Source organism: Perognathus longimembris, chromosome 13 (genome assembly GCF_023159225.1).
Source record: "Perognathus longimembris pacificus isolate PPM17 chromosome 13, ASM2315922v1, whole genome shotgun sequence".
NCBI classification, from domain to species: domain Eukaryota; kingdom Metazoa; phylum Chordata; class Mammalia; order Rodentia; family Heteromyidae; genus Perognathus; species Perognathus longimembris.
In genome coordinates this window covers 59,996,718-60,012,745 of record NC_063173.1, presented here as the reverse complement: position 1 = coordinate 60,012,745, position 16,028 = coordinate 59,996,718, and the positions used below count along the sequence as shown (strand labels likewise).

Here is a 16,028-nt window from a genome sequence, read left to right as displayed (position 1 = left end):
CAAGCAAATGGTTGGAAGCCACCAGAAAACACCGAGTGTGTGGATGGGCAGCTTGTACTCAGTCCGGCTTGTAATGAGCCTGGCAGAGCAGTCTGCTGCTACAAAGAGTCCCTCAATAGCTTCGGCAGGCAACTGTGTGCAGCTCCAGCCCGTGAGCAGCCATTGGTCCTCCCGCTCAGTGCTGGCCAGGCTGTCCCCCTGCCGTTCTAGAAATGAGTTGCTTCTGTGGCAGCAGGCCGCACAGAAAAGTGCTCTTAGTTGGTTCAGTGTGTTGCGTTGTATTGTGTTGCTGGGAATTCTGGTGGTTTGTGTAGCCTGCAGCCCACGTAGACCAGCCTCTTGCCTTCAAAGCCTTTTTCAGTTTGGGAGTTAGAACACTCCAGAAGGCCTGGCATGTAACCTTGTGCCTCCCTTCACTCCAGGAAGAGCTGAGGCAAACCTCCTTGCTTTGCCATGTGGGAGGAGTGAGTTGTCCAGGCGTGTAAAAAGGCCCGGTGTGCGTGGCTCGCCGGCTTCCGCCGAGAGCAGACGCTCCCTGGTCCTCTGCCCCCCTGCTGCCTGGCTTCCACGGAGCAGGCTCTGACCAGGAAGACACTTCTCCCTGGAAAGTGAGGGAACTCTCATTGGAAACCTGACCGATGCAGAGCCCTGTTGACACAAATGATCATCTGGAATGTAAGTGTAGAACAACGACAACAAAAAGATGGCAGAGTCGGGCAAGTGAACTCGGGGGGCTTGTGAGTTTGGAGCCGCTCGGCTCTGGTTTCTACTTTGGGTCTTGCAGCCTTTCTTCAGTCCTCATCTTGGAGGGAAGATGGCAGACCCTTCATGGTGGCCGAGGGCCCCGCACCCCTTCTCTCCGGCCCTCAGTGGAAGCCAGCAAATGGCTTCTAATACTGTAGTTCTTTTTTTGCTGGGTGCCTATTGGAATGGCAGGCTGTGGCCTTTAGGGAGGGTCTGTTTTCTTTGTGAGACACCATTGTGACAATTGGTTCTCAAGCCCAGCAGTAACAGGGTTCTCCTCTGTGTTGCTAGCCAAGTAATGCGGTTGATTTGGGTAAGCAAGTCGCCGATTCTAGAAACAGGTTTGAAATGATCATTTGTAAGAAGAATTGGCAGCAGTTTGACCTACACAGCAAGTTCAAGGCCAGCTTGAGCCACATAGTGCAACCCCACCTCAAAAACACTTCGTGGGGAAAAAAAAGAAAACAGTTTTTAGCTCTCCTTCCTTTGCATCTTTTATGTGAGAAAATACCAGCTCAAGAGAAGCAATACTTAGTGTAAACCGAAGTCCTGACAGACCAGGGAGACACCTAGAGTGAAACACAGAGAAACCTTGGTGCACTTGAGCCACAGAATAAGCCATGCTCCGTGGGTGGCCAACAACAGGCAGAATCCGCCACGTCCTGTCACCATTTGGTAGCCAAGTCTGGTTTGGGGCATGGTTCTGTGACACACTAGATTACCAAGCTGATTTTCATCTTGTTTTCTCTGTTTTGTGTTTTTTTTTTAACCTTATAGCTGCTAACCGAAAATCTTCAGTTGGCATGAAAAAGAACAGCAAGAGCCGAGCCCTGAGCAGGCAGTCCATGTCGAGACTCCCCGCTGCTTCCAGCTCTACCTCACCCAAGCTCACCCACACCAACAATCCCAGGGTACCAAAGACGCCGAGGAAGCCGGCAAAGCCTTTACTCTCTAAGATCAAACTGAGGAATCACTGCAAGCGGCTGGAGCCCAAGAATTCTTCCAGGAAACTCGAAATGGGGAACTTAGTACTTAAAGAGCCAAAAGTCGTCCTGTACAAAAATCTGCCCATTAAGAAAGATAAAGAGGCGGAGGGCTCGGGCGCAGCCGGGAGCGGGTGCTTGACCAGACACGCGGCCAGAGAACACAGGCAGAACCCTGGGCGAGGTGCTCACTCGCAGGGCGACGATTCGCCCAGCGCCTACATAACCAGGCGCTCAGCAAGGACGAGGATGAGCCTGAGGGACACCTCTGACATCAAGCTGGAACCAAATACATTGGACGACTATAAAAGCGGCGAGACAGAACCTTGCGGCGGCCAGCCGCCCATCCCCGACGTGCTGGAGGAGGAGCCCACCCAGAAGGCGGAGGCAAAGGGCCCCAAGGGCACCCCTGGCCTGTCCAAAAAGAAGTCCCGACAAGCCAAACTTGTGAAACCATTTGCAAAGCTAGAGGCCTCCCCTCCGGCGCGAGACTCCCCGGGGAGCGACGGCATGCTGCCTGACTTGATGGGGCCCCATCCTGACCAGGGCGAGCCCAGTGGCGCGGCCGGGCTGCCTGGAAGCTACGCAGACTGCACCCCGTCACCCGTGGTCGGCTGTCCCATCGTCACATCAGATGGCTTCAAAACGAAAGACAGCTTTAGGACTGTGAAAAGCAAAAAGAAGAGGCGAATCACCAGGTACGACGCACAGCTAATCCTGGAGAATAACTCTGGGATCCCCAAATTGACTCTTCGTAGGCGCCACGACAGCAGCAGCAAGACCAACGACCAAGAGAGCGACGGTGTGAACGCCTCTAAAATAAGCATCAAGCTGAGCAAAGACCATGAGAAGGATAATAATCTCTATGTAGCAAAGCTTAATAACGGATTTAACTCAGGATCAGGCAATAGTTCTACAAAGTTGAAAATCCAGCTAAAACGGGACGAGGAAAGCAGGGGCTCCTATGCAGAGGGCCTCCACGAAAACGGGGTGTGCTGCAGTGACCCTCTTTCCCTCCTGGAGTCTCAGATGGAAGTGGACAACTACAGCCAGTACGAGGAAGAGAGCACCGACGACCCCTCGTCCTCCGAGGGCGAGGAGGGGGAGGACGAGTACGAGGACGACTTCGAGGACGATTTCATTCCCCTTCCTCCAGCCAAGCGGTTGCGGCTCATCGTTGGCAAAGATTCCATAGATATTGATATTTCCTCCCGGAGAAGAGAGGACCAGTCTCTAAGGCTGAACGCTTGAGCTCATGGTCCTTGTTTGGCCTGGGGTGACTGCTTTGGAGCAACGCAACCTCGTGTCGGTTACTCCTCGGTGACCCCTTGGTGGCAGCACTTCCCTTGAGCTCACCTAGCAGCAGAATACTGTAAAAAGTGTACAGTGGACCGACTCTCCTGATTTGTGCACATTTTTACCGTACTTTTTAAATAGCCTTCTTACGTGCAATTCTGAGTTATGCGATAAATAAAGCCCTGGTGTAAAATAAAGGTTCCGGCAAAATTGTGCAGTGGTAGCAGCATTCCACACAGGACCTTGAAACAATAATGTGGCGACACAATTTGTTTTTTAACTTCAAGAGCAGCAGCTGGCTCTTTAATAGACGACTAAACAATAACTTAAAATGAATCATAGTAGCAGCATATTAAGGTTTTCGAGTATATGCTAATATCACCAGCAATGATCTTTGGCTTTTCGGTTTATTTGCTAGATGTCTCCCCCTTGGAGTTGTGTGGGTTTCCCGCTGTTTGCTGGCCCGGGTGTGCTGTGCGTGGCCTTGTTACCTTAGCAGACAAAGCGCCGGGCGGAGGCCGGTTCCGTTCCCCAGCGGGCCGCCCCCTCACGCTTTGTACATCAGAGGCCAGCAGCGTGCAGGATGAGTTTCCAAACTGCGTATTTATTGCTTGTCATGTAAATTAAAGACCTTGTATTTAACACTTTTCCATCCTTTTAGATAAACTTGTTCTTTGCAAGAATGATTGGTGCTTATTTTTTCAAAACTTTGCTGTGAACAGATGTGCTGACAAGCAACAGCATTTATCTAATGAACTACAGCTGTCTTAATTGGGCTCCTCCAGTCTTCTGTTGCACTTGTAAAATGCTACAAGGAATATTAAAAATCTATTCACTTTAACTTATAATAGTTTATGAAATAAAAACATGAGTCACAGCTTTTGTTCTGTGGTAACCTATAAAAAATGTTTGTCTTTGGAATTCACTGTAAAGAGCTGAAAACAATGTATATGTTGTAAATATTTGTGTGTTGTGAGAAATTTTTGTCATAAGAAATTAAAAGAACTTACCAGGAAGGTTTTTAAGTTTAGAAATATTCATGCCAATAAAATAGGAAATTATAAATAGATAGTTTAAGCACTGCATCAGTGGGAGTTCTTGCTTCTGTTTATTATGAAAATATCAGAATGATTATTATTATCAGTTAAAAAGAGGAGTCAGATTTGATTTGTTTTTTTTTAAGCACTTTGAGAAATTAATTTTTAAGTAACTTAATGAGCAAACGTTTTGATTACTACTCTGTTCGATACCAAGCTCGTTTGTTTCTCTGGGTTATTTTACAAATCAAAGAATTGGGATGTGTCGTCTGTAGCAGGTGTCTGACACCAGTATGTCTCTTTCTTTATGGGAAATGTGTGTGTGTCCGTGCAGACAGTGTCCTCCCAGAAGTCCCGCAGGGGGTGGGGGGAAGGGTCCGGGAAGAGGCCCTCACTGCTATCTCTTGTTAGAACTGCTGCCAAGTTCAAAAGTTCCCTCAACCTATATGACCAGTAGGTTCCAAGTAGAAATTACTAAGATTCAGAACAGTCTGCCTCCTCCTCCTGGATGGCCTTTCTCCTGCACCCTCTGGGAATCCCCACCCCCCCATGGCCCTGTCCGCTCTGCCTGACCGCAGGGGGCACTGCGGCAGCAGGTGGCGCCCCTCCAGAGCCTTTCTCTCTGGGAGCTCCTGTCCCGGGGCAACACCTCCAGCCCTTGGGGGTCCCCCAGCCATGGTGGAGGAGGCAGGGTGGAGGCAGTGGTGGAGGCAGGGCGGAGGAGTGGCCAGGGGCAGGGGGCGCCCCATTCCCGCGTCGCTGTTTTGAAGAGGCTCAGAGACGAAACCGTCAACAGTTTCTGTGAATGCCAACAAGAGCCATTTCTGGAATTTCCATTTTAAGGAAAGAGTAACAAAAATAACCCATTTTCCCACTTCTCCACTTTTAAGCTTAATTTTAGTAACTTATTTATGATGTTCGTTTCGATTTGTTGTGGCCTCTCTTTTGAGGCTGGCCTTCCCGTGGGTCTCGGAGCAGCGACACGGGTGACAGTCGCTGCCTCTCAGGAGTCGGTATGCACAAGCACTCAGCAGCTGCTGGTGCCTTCTGGGAAACCTATTTCCGTTTCTAAAGGCAGAGGCCTCAGACTGTTCTCGATCTGCTGTAGAGGTCGCTGTGGGGGGACCCACACTACTGACCAGTCTGGAAAAGAGGTTACATTCAATAAAAACTTTGCGCTTGAGCTTATGCAATGATCGGTTAAGAAAAAAAAAAGTTTTGGCATTGTAAGAATTAGGAAATGAGCCTAGAAATATATGTAAAGTACTCAATTTTCAATCATTTTTCAAATTGCTGTTTTCAATTGTTTTTGCTGGGTTGTAATACTTTTGAGATACAATGTATTCCTTGTACTGAAAGAATGAAAAAAAGGACTTTTTCAGCATTTGAGGTAAGTTCTTTAACGTTTCATTAAAAACATTTTTTACAAATATTTTGTACATGCACTTGCAGTATTGAGGTTAATCATTTTAATAAATTCGGAAATTAAAACACTTGGTTGTGTTTACTCTATCGAGAAGAGACGAGATTTCCTCCGCGAGCACTCGGGTGAGGCTGGCTAGGTGATCTGGGATGCTCTCTGCAGAGCCTGCCCCTGCCCACACCCCCATTCTCCCTAGTGCTCGGGAAAGCGGCGCCCCCAGAACCGTCCTTTATTTAAAAGGAAGTAAGACTGGCCAGTCGGGAACCCTGGCTTTGCGCCACTCACACCAGGAGAGCCTCCTGAGTAGCTAGGAGTACAGATGGGAGCCGCCAGTGCCGGGCTCAAATGTCAGCTTTTAAGTTACCAACATGATGGGCTGGGAATGTGGCCTAGTGGCAAGAGAGCTCGCCTCGTATACATGAAGCCCTGGGTTCGATTCTCCAGCACCACATATATAGAAAATGGCCAGAAGTGGCGCTGTGGCTCAAGTGGCAGAGTGCTAGCCTTGAGCAAAAAGGAAGCCAGGGACAGTGCTCAGGCCCTGAGTCCAACGCCCGGGACTGGCCAAATAAATAAATAAAATAAGTTACCAACATGCTTCCTATTGTGTAGACTGCAAAAAAAAAAAAAAAAAACCCAACAGGTTCAAGCAAGCTGCCAGCCCCAGGTGACACTTGGTTAGCCCCAGGGGTGATGCCCCTAGCAGGCATGAGAAGGTGAGAAGGCTCCAGTGTTGACCTCGCTTGCGGGGTTCCAGAACACAAGAGCATTGCTTGCATTTGCACGCACACGCGGTAGAAACCGAGGATCAGGGAGCTTAGATCCTGTAGCACGAGCAGCAGGGTTAGTGGCCAGGGTGGGGAATGAGTCTGTCTCGCCCCTCTTCCTGCCTCTCTGCCCCTGATGTCTTACCAGGTCAAGAGACTGACTGCAGGGTCAGAGGTGACATTGGTCATGTTCTGAAGCCTGCTCTGTTACCAAGTCCTACACCTTGCACACTTAGGAAGCTCACCTGTTCAGTTCTATGCCAAAAGGGGCACCAAGATGGTCAGCAGCCGGACACCTGGACAGGTGGGTTTGGCAGGGCAAGAGGAAAGTTGTTTGTCCAGTGTGTACGGGACATCTGCGGTCAAGAAAGCTTGAATGGAAGCCAAGGAGGGGCTGGCTACAGCCAGGACCACCTCAACAGGCACAGAAGAAGCAGACGCCAGGAGCTAGCTGCCCCAAGCAGCAAAGTCCATGAGAAAAGCTGGAAGTGGAGCTGTGATTCAAGTGCTAGAGTACCAGCCCTAAGGGACAACACCCAGACTGAGTTCAGGCCCCAGTGCTGGCACACACGTACACACATACACACACACACACACACACACACACACATGCAGCACAGGACTTGGCTGTGGGACCTGCATGACCTTGGCAAGCACAGCTAGGGCCACACTGGAGGAGGAGCCAGCGGCTGGGGAGGAGGGACTGAATGAGCTTTAAGAAGGGACAGGCAAGCCTCCGCTGAGCCTGAGAAGGGAAGTGAGAAGTTAGAGTTGGAGGGATGGCGAAGCGGGCCACGCCTGCCCGGAGTGGCACAGACTGGCAGGCCGTAGCTGAGACTAAGAGTGGCGGAGGACCTGCCAGCAAGAGGGTCCTGTCTTTATTTTTTGTCAGGATGGGGCTTGAGCTTGGGTTATGGGTGCTGTCCCTGAGCTTTTTCACTCAAAGCTAGCTATCACTCTACCACTGTGAACAACAGCACCATTTCTGGTTTTCTGGTGGTTAACTAGAGATAAGAGACTCAGTCTTTTCTGCCAGCTCTGGCTTTGACCTGCGATCCTCAGATCTCAGCCTCCTGAGTAGCTGGGAAGACAGGCGGGAGCCACCAGCGCCCAGCTATCTGTCTTTAAGTGGGAGGCAAGGTCATGGGAGGATGAAACAAGGACCCCTCGAGGTTGAGAGACATGACTACAGAAGCTAACAATTGGGCTGGGAATATGGCCTAGTGGCAAGAGTGCTTGCCTCGTATACATGAGGCTCTGGGTTCAATTCCCCAGCAACACATATACAGAAAACGGCCAGAAGTGGTGCTGTGGCTCAAGTGGCAGAGTGCTAGCCTTGAGCAAAAAGAAGCCAGGGACAGTGCTCAGGCCCTGAGTTCAAGGCCCAGGACTGGCAAAAAAAAAAAAAAAAAAAAAAAAAAGCTAACAATTCAGCCCAGCCCCAGTGGCTCACACCTTGAATCCTAGCTGCTCAGGAGGCTGAAATCTGAGGATCCTGGTTCAAAGTCAGCCCAGGCCGGGAAGTCCATGCGACTCATCTCCAATTAATCACCAAAAAAGTGAGAAAGGCAACTGTAGCTAAAATGGTATAGTGTTTGCCTTGAGTGAAACAGCTCAAAGACAGCACGCAGACCCCGAGTTCAAGCTCCAGGACCATCACACGCATGCACATACACACCCGCAAACACATGCACACATATACACACATAACCAACCCAGAAGTGGCAGGGCGGTGGGGAGGGCAGGCTGTGGAGCTGCTTGTTTTGGTTCTGAGGCCCTGGCGTTGATCTGAACAGACGCGCGGCCGTGGTGAGGGCCTCCCACACACTCAGGCAATACCCAGTCAGGACCAAGGTCGGGGCGCCAGCAGGCTCACCCAACAAGCAGCCAGACAAGCCGGGGAAAGGGGGCCTCCACACCCTGCTGGAGTAGTGGGGCGCCTCTGTCTTTCTCCATAACCAACAAGGAATGAAGCCTTCCCAGGGAGTGGCAGCCTCGTGTTTGCAGACTGTGTTCCTGGCTCTGCCTGTAACCATACCTGGAGCAGGCACCCCCAGCCCAAGTATTCAGGCAGCCTCTGTCTCCTAGGATTTCCCGTGATGACAGCCCGTCACTGCTTTTAACCTGCTTTCCATCAGGCTGGGAGCCACGGGAGCTTATTCGCTGGTCGGAGTTCAGCTCGGCAGTGCCTCACACCCATTAGTTACACACACTGTGCAAGTGGGAAGGGGGGCTCGGCCAGTCCCAGCTGCTCTCCAAGGAGCCAGGGCCTTTGGCGCCCTGGAAGGGGGCAGACCCCTTTATCTGCAGGCCCCTGGAATACAGCAGCAGCCCAGGGACAGCGTGCCAGACCACGGCAGACTGGCTGCTGGACCCATGATTGTTTCATTCATTTATTTATTTACTTACTTATTTGTGTGCTGGTACTGGGAGCTTGAACTCAGGTCCTAGGTACTGTCGCTTAGCTTTTGTGCTCAAGCCTGTCAGTCTACAACTTCTGGCTCCACTTCTGGCTTTTTGGCGGTTAATTGAAGATAGGAATCGCAAGGACTCTCCTGCCTGGGCTAGCTTGAACTTTGATCCTCAGATCTCCTAAGTAGCTAGGACTAAAGGCCTGAGCCACTAACCGCCCAGTGACCTTACCAAAAGGCTCCAGGGACAAAAGAATCACTTTAACCAGGAGGAGGCTTGTGGTGTCCACCCGCCTCAGAGACACAAGAGATGTCGCTGCCTGCTCTCTCCCACAGCTTTTGTGAGCCATGATTATAAGAATGGAAAGCAGGCTGTATTTGCAAAATTGACTTAACTCTCAGAAACACGGCTGTTGAGTGAGTGAAGCCTTTATCACCATTAATGCGTGCCTGCTACTCTGGTGCAGTTGATGGTATCACACACGGACCTCAGGTGCTGGGAGTCCAGCACCAGTCAGAAGCGACCGGGGCCAGGAGCCAGAAGCCTGGGGCCCATGCCTGTAATCTTAGAACTCAAGAGGCTGAGATCTGAGGATCACAGTTCGAAGCCAGCCCAGCAATCTCAAGACTTCTTTCCCTGAGCCTTGGGTGGCTGGAGGCGATCCCGCTCCGGAAACTCTCCCATTCACAACACAGCTCCTCGGCTCCTCTTCCAGGTCAAACCGTATTTTCCTTCAGGGCAGGAGGCCCGGCCAGCCTCCAAGTGGAGCCGAGCAGATCCTGGAGCCTCCGCTCAGCCTGGGGTGAAGCCGCGGACAGCCGGGCCGGGCAGAGGACATAGGTCACCCACTGCCCAGCCCCTCTGGGGTCTTTTTCTCGCTGTAGAATATGAGCAGATCTGCCCTCCTCGGTGTCTCCATTTTCTCACCCGTAACTAGCTGACGACCATTTCCATAAGGACTGAGGACCCGCTACGAGCGTGCTGTTAAGCTTCCTGCCTGGCTCCGGGGCCCCAGCGTGTCAGCTGGTACCGTGGCCCCCTCGGTGGTCCACGTGTGGTGGCTGACTCCTAACCAGGTCTCCTCTCTGCCTGGACCCCTGCCCCCTCCGGCTGACCCCTGCTCAGGCTGCCTGGGTCCAACCAAGCTTCAGAACTGGGCGTGGACCTAGCCCCCGCCGTCTCCATGAACACCAAGCCGGTCCAGTTACCTGCTCCCCGGACAGACACTGGGCCACCTCGCTCCTCCCCTGCTTCCCACAGCGCTGGCCTCACCCACCCCCGGGACAGACCCCTCTAGCTGAGTGCCAGATAGGGCTGAGTCTGAGCAAACAGGCAGAGGGAGCAAAAATATGTGAGCAGTACTATGGGGAGGGCAGAGGAAGCAAGGCAGACTTCACGGAGGAGGTGAGATCAGATGGGCTCTGAAGGATGGATAGGAGTTCACAAATCCAAAGGGCAGAAAGGCAGTGCGCGTGTGCAAAGTCCAAGCACAGGGTGACAGGTGGAGTCACGGGCCTCTCCCCGCCCCCGCCGTGCCAGCGTGGCAGGCGGTGCGCAGCGGGGCCGGTGGGGCGCTCTGGGTTGTGACTCACGCCCCGCCAGGAGGCCGCTACTGTTGACGTGTGATAGCGGTGTTTGCTTAGCCAGAACCACTCATCCAGGGGTTAATGTTCAACTCCCTGAGCCCCACAAACGACAGCAAGGGCTAGCCAGAGAGTGGACCTTCTCCCCTGGGTGCGGGAGAGGGTCAGCTCTCCAGAGCCGGGCGCCGGCGGCTCCCGCCTGTGACCCTTGCTCCTCAGACGGCTGAGCGCTGAGGATTGTGGGCTGCAGCGGGCTTGGGCAGGGAAGTGTGTGAGCCTCTCCTGTGCAGTTAATCAAAAAGCTGGGAGAGGAGCTGTGGCTCAAGGGATAAGCCCTAGCCTTCAACAACAAACTTAGGGATAGAGCCCTGGCCCTGAGTTCAAGCCCCAGGACAGGCAGGTGCGTGTGCGAGCGCGCACACACACACACACACACACAATCCTCACCAGAATCTGTCTTGGTGGGGCCAGGAATGTAGCTTAGTGGTAGAGTGCTTGCCTTGCGTGCATGAAGCCCTGGGTTCGATTCCTCAGCACCAGAAAAGGCCAGAAGTGGCGCTGTGGCTCAAGGGGTAGAGCACAGGGACAGTGCCCAGGCCCTGAGTTCGAGCCCCAGACTGGCAAAAAGATAATGTCTTGGATAGACTCCTTACTGCTGTTCTGGCAAAGGAGTCCAAGCTCCAAAATAGGCCATCCTGACCCAGGGTCACCCAGCCTAGAGCTTCGTGCCATCGGGCCGAGTGAGGACCCGGGAGGCCCTGCCCGCTGGAGGGCTGAGGCACGTCCAGGAGGAACTGGGCCCCCGGTCCATGCAGTCATGATGACCTCTGAACCTGCCCCTCCCTCTGCCTGGGGCCTGTGTGCAGCCTCACCCTTGGGCCTCCCAGGCCTCTGTGAGGTGGTCCACGTCTCGGACGCCCCTTGGCTGCCCCTCCACGCGGCCCTGACTTTCAGAGCCCCAGCGATGACCCCTTAGGCTCGGGGAAGTCTGGCCGGCTGGTGGCAAGGGGTGCCCTTGCTGGAGGAGGAGGCCCCCACTACTCCGGCCTCACAACTGAATCATCTGGCAAGGGCTCCGAGATCCCAGCCAGCCTTAGGCGCTCTGGGTCAGCCCCCCAGGAGGCCATGCTGGAGGGCGGCTCCACCCCGGAGGACTTCCTGCCCCGGGAGTCGCACTGGAGACAGCAGGAGCAGCACGTGGCGCTTGTTCTGTGGGGCCCTGGACATGGTCTGAGGCCGGGAGTGGGGGAGCCAGGCTGTCGCACTGTTGTGCAGCCTGTCCCTGCCGGGGACGGCACCACGTGCAGTCCTGGCCGGGCCTCCAGCTCACCTGACACGGAGCCACACCCCTCGCGCGTTCCCACCACCCCAAGAGCACTGAGCTGGAAAACCAACAAACAAACGAATCTCATCCAGCCACGGAGAGCCTTCTGTGGAGCCAAGAAACGCAAAGGGAGAGCTGGCTCTCTCTCTTGGAGCCAGTGGCTCATGCTTACAATCCTAGCGACTCAGAAGGCTGAGGTCTGAGCAGCACACTTGGAAGCCAGCCCAAGCAGACAAATCCCTGCGACCCTTTTCTCCAATTAGCAACAAAAAGTTGGACTGGAGGCACGGTCCAAGCGATCGGGTACCAGTCCTCAGTAAAGAAGCCAAGAGTAGGAGGTGCAGAGTTCAAGCCTACCTTACACACACACACACACACACACACACACACACACACACACACACACGAAATGCAGAGAAGAAACCAGAGGCCCGGTGAGGACGAGCGTCAGACAGAGGCAGAGCCGGCACGGTGACCTGGGTGCTCGCCTGCCCCCTCCCTTCCCCACAGGTGGACAGGCTGGGGGGGGGGGTCGCTCTGTCCATGGTAAAGCTACAGGCAGCATCCCAGGCACCGGGTCACAGCCTGAATTCCATCCAGCCTCTAGGTCAGGCTCCCAGAAGTCAGCAGGTGGCAGCTCTTGTTGGCCACGTGGCTTCCAAAGGCCTCCATGTCAGCGAACGAAGCCTGTAAGACAGATTGACCTTGGACTTGGCCTGGGGAGCTGCAGCTTCTGTGTCGACAGCCACAGCTGCCAGGGGCTGTATGGAGAGCGATGCACTTCTCCTTCGAAGCGCCAGCCAGCCATTCATTCAGGTAGCACTTCCTGAGCTACACAGGGGACGGCCCAGCGCTGGGGACTCCCTCTCCCTGCCCGCAGGCTGACAGTGAAGGCAGGCTTACATCCATACAGAAACTTGGAGGCAGGGGTCCGAGGGCAGCTCACGGGTGGGGCACAGAGGAGGGGCAGTTCGGGGAAGCTTCGGGAAAGGTGCTCTGAGCTGCTTCTTTTGGAAGTGTTTTTGTTTGTCTGTTGTGCCCATCCTGGGGCTTGAACTCAGAGCCTGGGTGCAGTCTCTGGGCTTTTTCACTCCAGGCTGGCACTCTACCACTTGAGCCACAGCTCTACTTCTAATTAATCACTTTTTTTTTTTTTTTTGGTAGTTATGGTGGCTAATTAGAGAGTCTCACTGACTTTCCTGGCCCGGCTGGATTTGAACTTCAATCCTCACATCTCGGCCTCCTGAGTGGCTGGGATTATACAAGCATGAGCCGCTGGTAGCGAGCTGGTTTCCCCCCATTGCTGGAGAACCCCGGGGCCTTGCCCACGCTAGGCAGATGCTCTGCCACCGAACTAAACCCCAGCCCAGCCCTTGGCGGCAGCCCGTGTCCTCGGCCGCGGGGGGCCGCGTGGAGTGGGAAGATGGATGAGACGAAGCTGGAATCCGACAGGCCGGCGGTGAGGTCAGCACGGCTCTTCCGCTCCCCGGGGCTCCACGGCTTCCTGGACTGTGAGCTACAGGATGTTCCCGCCCAGCGAGGAAGCCAGGGCGGCCGCTGTCGGCGGCGGGGGGCCGGCCAAGCGCCCTGGACCACGCCCCGCCCACCTTGGACAGCCAATCCCCATTTCCCATTCACGTGGTTCCGGGCAGACAAGGCGGCCCCGCCGTGGGCCAGCCTATCAGAGGCCTTGTCCCCTGAGCTCCGTGATTGGACCAGGGGTGAGCACGTGACCGAGCCGGGCCAATCAGAGGCGAGCCGGGACTTCCTCCGCGGTTTCCGTTCCGGGGCTGCAGCCACCCGGCTGGCCTGGGCATTGCGGTGTGAGGCAGAGCCAGGCCTTGCCCTGCGCCTGATTCTGTCACCCACGGGCCCGGATTCACCTAGCCCCTGGCTGCGTGGGGGAGGTCAGCCCTGTCACCTCCCACCTTCTCCTGTGCTGAGTGGCAGTGACACGTGTCAATGGCCTCGCACTTCCACATGCACCCTGGGAGGCCCAGCTCCAAATGAGGAAAACGACTCCAGACACAGCCAGGGGCGGGACCAAAAGCCCTGTGACCCCAGAATGGATGGGGCTGGGTGTTTGGCTGGGTTTTTCCCAGCCGAACTCCAAACTCCCTAACTACTTTCCATTGATACCTTAATGTTAGCCATCTTTTTCCCACTGTGAGAAAAACAACTTAAAAGGGAATATTTGTTTTGGCTCAGGGTTCCAGGGGCAGGCCAGGCAGTCCCAGGAAGAAGCAGAGGAGGCCTTTGCTGGTTGGCAGGCTCCTTTTCCTCCTTATATGGGGAAATGCCTCTGAGATGGCACTACCCACGTTCAGCATAGGTCTTTCCCTTCCCTAACCCCAAGTTCGTCTCCCCGGCATTCCTTCTCAGGCACCATTAGAGGTATGATTTACTAAGCTTCTAGCATTGGAAAGATGGCAATCTGAAGCTTGGCACTGGTGATTCATGCCTGTAATCCTAGCTGCTCAGGAGGCTGAGATCTGAGGATCACGTTTGATCTAAGACTCACACTTTACAGATAGTCCAGGTAGACAAATCCAAGAGAATTTTAATCTCCAGTTAATCAGTAAAAAGTCAGGTGTGGGGCTGGGAATATGGCCTAGTGGCAAGAGTGCTTGCCTCGTATACACGAAGCCCTAGGTTTGATTCCTCAGCACCACATATATAGAAAAATCCAGAAGTGGCGCTGTGGCTCAAGTGGCAGAGTGCTAGCCTTGAGCAAAAAGAAGCCAGAGACAGTGCTCAGGCCCTGAGTTCAAGCCCCAGGACTGGCAAAAAAAAAAAAAAAAAAAAAAAAGTCAGGTGTAGCTCAAATGGTAACACTTCAGCAAAAAAAAATCTAAAGGAGAGCTCTCAGGTCCTGAGTTCAAGCCCAGTACCAGCACACACACACAATATTGCAATCAGGATTAAGTGCCAAATTTCTTTAGTTCTGTCTCGTCAAGGTTTAGCTAATAAAACAGGATTGTCACTCAAAAAGGAATTGGATATAGAGAATTTGAAACTTATGAAATGGGAGGGAGGGTCAGAGCAGCCCTCTTGAAGTTAAGAATTGACGGGCTGGGGATATAGCCTAGTGGCAAGAGTGCCTGCCTTGGATACACGAGGCCCTAGGTTCGATTCCCCAGCACCACATATACAGAAAACGGCCAGAAGCGGCACTGTGGCTCAAGTGGCAGAGTGCTAGCCTTGAGTGGGAAGAAGCCAGGGACAGTGCTCAGGCCCTGAGTCCAAGGCCCAGGACTGGCAAAAAAAAAAAAAAAAAAAAGAATTGAGGAACTTCCAGACCCTGCTCACTAAGGGGGTGAGCTAGAGGAAAACTCACACACTTAGAGGTCACGGGCAAAGTATCCATTTGCTAGCTCCACTACTGCTTCCCTCCTGCCTTCCAGATCTGAAGGAAGTTCCTGTGACCGACAGGATCTACCTAGAAGCCTGTTGCAGGAGATGCTGGGAATATACTTCTCAGACTTCCAGCCTCTACACCAGCAAGCAGTAGTAGCAGCAGGGAAACAGGAAGTTGCCAGCAGGCCCCTGGCTCTACAAAGTCTTGCACATTTTCTGCAGAGACTTGGTATATGATGTTCCCCTATCATAGTGTAGCCTATAGCACCACATCCATGGGGTCCTGGGCAGGTGGCCAAAGTCCTCTGAGCCTGCTTCCTGTCTACAAGACAGGAATTGTCACATGCCCACCCCCACAGGACAAAGGTGAGGGCTCGGTGGGTAATCGTGTAGAAAGCTCTGTCAGCGCTTGGCACACACCCACTGCTCTGCTTATCACATGACAGTAGCGCTTTGGGTACCAGCAGTGACTGCTTTGTTTAGTTGCCCTACATCTGATGCCCTTTCTGCCATGCGGAATTTTCCACTATGGGGAGACTGATGGGAGTAGAGACCTGTGTCAGACTTTCATCACTGTGACAAAATACCTGAGAGAAATGACTTAAGGCAGGAAAGATTTGGTTTTGTCTATGGCTTCAGAGATTTTAGTTCATAGTTGGCCAGCCCCATTGTTTCGAAGCCTTGGTCAAGTACAATGCCAAAACAGAAGGGAATGGAGAAGAAAACTTGTTTCTCTCATGGCAGCCAGGAAGCAGAGATCCGGGAAGAGGCTAGGGAAAGAGGTATCCCTCAAGTACACCCCTCTCCACCATGACTTCCTCCAGTTAGGCCCCACGTCCTAATATTTGTAACACTACTCATAACAGTACTAGCTGGGGACCAAGCCTTCATCCCATGAGCCTTCAAGACAAGAGCAGGACCATTGCTCCTCTGCTCCCCGGCCTCTCAAGCTCAGGCCAGAGGATTCCTCTGCTAGGAGTCTGGGCACTGGAAGCGCTTCATGGGGACCGCAACGGCACCATCCCTCAGTGCTGCTGTTATGGTGGCTCTTGCTTCCTGGATGAATGCCTGTGTAGACTGAGACCTGCCTGTTCCAGGTTTC

General features: G+C 53.4%; 1 protein-coding gene across 6 annotated transcripts in view; it reads left to right on the top strand.

The window, feature by feature from the left end:
- Kmt5b (lysine methyltransferase 5B) overlaps window positions 1-4,172 on the top strand; it is a 68,566-nt gene extending 64,394 nt beyond the window's left edge. For all 6 annotated transcript variants that reach the window (XM_048359669.1, XM_048359674.1, XM_048359670.1 and 3 more), the window contains one exon: window positions 1,522-4,172. In XM_048359669.1, coding sequence (XP_048215626.1) covers window positions 1,522-2,978 — 1,457 coding nt within the window. In that variant the 3' untranslated portion in view covers window positions 2,979-4,172. The remainder of the gene's footprint in view (window positions 1-1,521) is intronic.
- The last annotated feature ends 11,856 nt before the right edge of the window (window positions 4,173-16,028 follow it).